The sequence below is a fragment of the Austrofundulus limnaeus genome, unplaced genomic scaffold, assembly GCF_001266775.1.
Source record: "Austrofundulus limnaeus strain Quisiro unplaced genomic scaffold, Austrofundulus_limnaeus-1.0 Scaffold273, whole genome shotgun sequence".
In the NCBI taxonomy this organism is placed as follows: Eukaryota; Metazoa; Chordata; class Actinopteri; order Cyprinodontiformes; family Rivulidae; genus Austrofundulus; species Austrofundulus limnaeus.
The window spans coordinates 118,249-119,920 of record NW_013952675.1 but is presented as its reverse complement, the minus strand read 5'-3'; the positions used below and the strand labels follow the sequence as shown (position 1 = coordinate 119,920).

The 1,672-nt window shown below is 34.8% G+C and overlaps 1 protein-coding gene across 2 annotated transcripts in view; it reads left to right on the top strand.

Moving 5' to 3' along the window:
- klhdc2 (kelch domain containing 2) overlaps positions 1–1,672 on the top strand; it is a 7,032-nt gene that overhangs the window by 2,799 nt on the left and 2,561 nt on the right. For both annotated transcript variants that reach the window (XM_014020936.1, XM_014020938.1), the window contains exons 8-9: positions 423–503; positions 956–1,014. In XM_014020936.1, the coding sequence (XP_013876390.1) occupies positions 423–503; positions 956–1,014 (140 nt within the window). The remainder of the gene's footprint in view (positions 1–422; positions 504–955; positions 1,015–1,672) is intronic.

The window sequence follows — 1,672 nt, the reverse complement described above, 5'->3', positions numbered from 1 at the left end:
AAAAAAAAACTGTCACCATAAGTCCAAAAGTTTACACAAGTCAGATTACATAGGTATATTTTCTGTATATAAAGAAAACCATCACTTCTTCAGTGATAGAGCTTGGTGATGTTTCAAACTGTTAAACACTGCCACCAACTGTTCAGGAGGATTATTACACCCCTAAAGGTTGCTTCACCGTGGAAGGGGTGTGCACAGCAGGGTGGCCAAAGATTTGTCTGTGGCGGTCATGGCCACCCCCTGCTCCGCCTCTGCCTGTTAGATTAGAAATGTTCAGAGTAAAGATTTAATTCATTGTCATACGACACAAGACTGGAAAGTAAAGTCAGATGTAGTCCTTCAAAAATACATCACCAAACTGTGTAATTTTCAGAAATACTAAAATGAAGGGTATAATTCATATTTTTCTGTTTCTGCTGCAGGGGAGCACTCCGTCACCCAGAGCTGCTCACGCCTGTGCTACAGTTGGAAACAGAGGTTATGTGTTCGGTGGAAGATTCAAGGTACACAAAGGCCAACCCCTGGTGTTTTATTACCTGCTACAAATTTCCTGTTAGAAATTATTTTCAGGAARTGATCTCAAACTTTAACAAGCATGTTAATATATTAATTAAAACGTTCAACATTCTTTTTGAAGAAGTGTATATTGCCCACCGCTTCCTGTCAGAGTTTGACAAGGTTCTAGCTGTTTTTGTTTGGGCTAAGGTTGAGTAGCTGTGGTGGTGGCCGTCTTAATTTGGGTTGACTCCAAACTTTAATCAGTTGTAGATCGAATTATTCTTCTCCAGGTTTTATTAAAATCTGATCAAAGGTTCGTGAGAGATTTTACTAAGTAACAGATAAACTTAACTTCAACATTTAAACACAGACTTGGAGTAAGTGTTGGGAAAGTTTCTTAGTTAAATTTATAAACACTTATCTTTTGTCCACCAACTTTGAATCATTTGGTCCMCAGGATTACAGACTTAATGACCTCTACTACATTGATCTGGACACATGGGAATGGCATGAAATGTAAGTAATAATCTTTTTTTTTATGTATTATAAAACACTCAAGACTGTTAATCAGAACTGTTGGTGAACCAGACTGAAAATGTTATCCTAAAAATAAAGATTCATCAGGTCATGAGATACTTTTTAATTTATTTGTTTTGAAAAAAAAAAAAACATGTTTGTGAATTTCTTTAAACCTTCCTGCTGCCCTTGGGTCAAAATGACTCACAGGGTCACAGTTTTAGGACTGAGGAATTTGGGGAAATTAAAAATTGTAAATTGTATTTGTAATGGAAATGTGGAGTCCAAATGATGCATTCAAGTGATGAGGATAATTTTTTTGATCCTGTGTTTTCTTCTTAAGAATATAACTGAATTGGTGTTGAGGTAAGGGTAGTGTCAGCAGCTGATAAAGTGAAATATAAAAATAAAGTTTATTTCAGGATATTCAAATAACCAAGTATTCTCTACATTATTTTTTATAGTGCTTGATATGTAAAAACAAAATGAATCAGTTGGTCAGGTATTTTGGATTATTGTTCTTTGTAATTCAATCTAATAAAACCTTTAAATTTGGGAGTGTGTATATTGATTTGATTTGATTTATTTATTTAACAGGAAAAGATTACTAAAAATCAAGCCTGACTCAGCATAATTGCTGTTTTACAGCAGGTTCCTG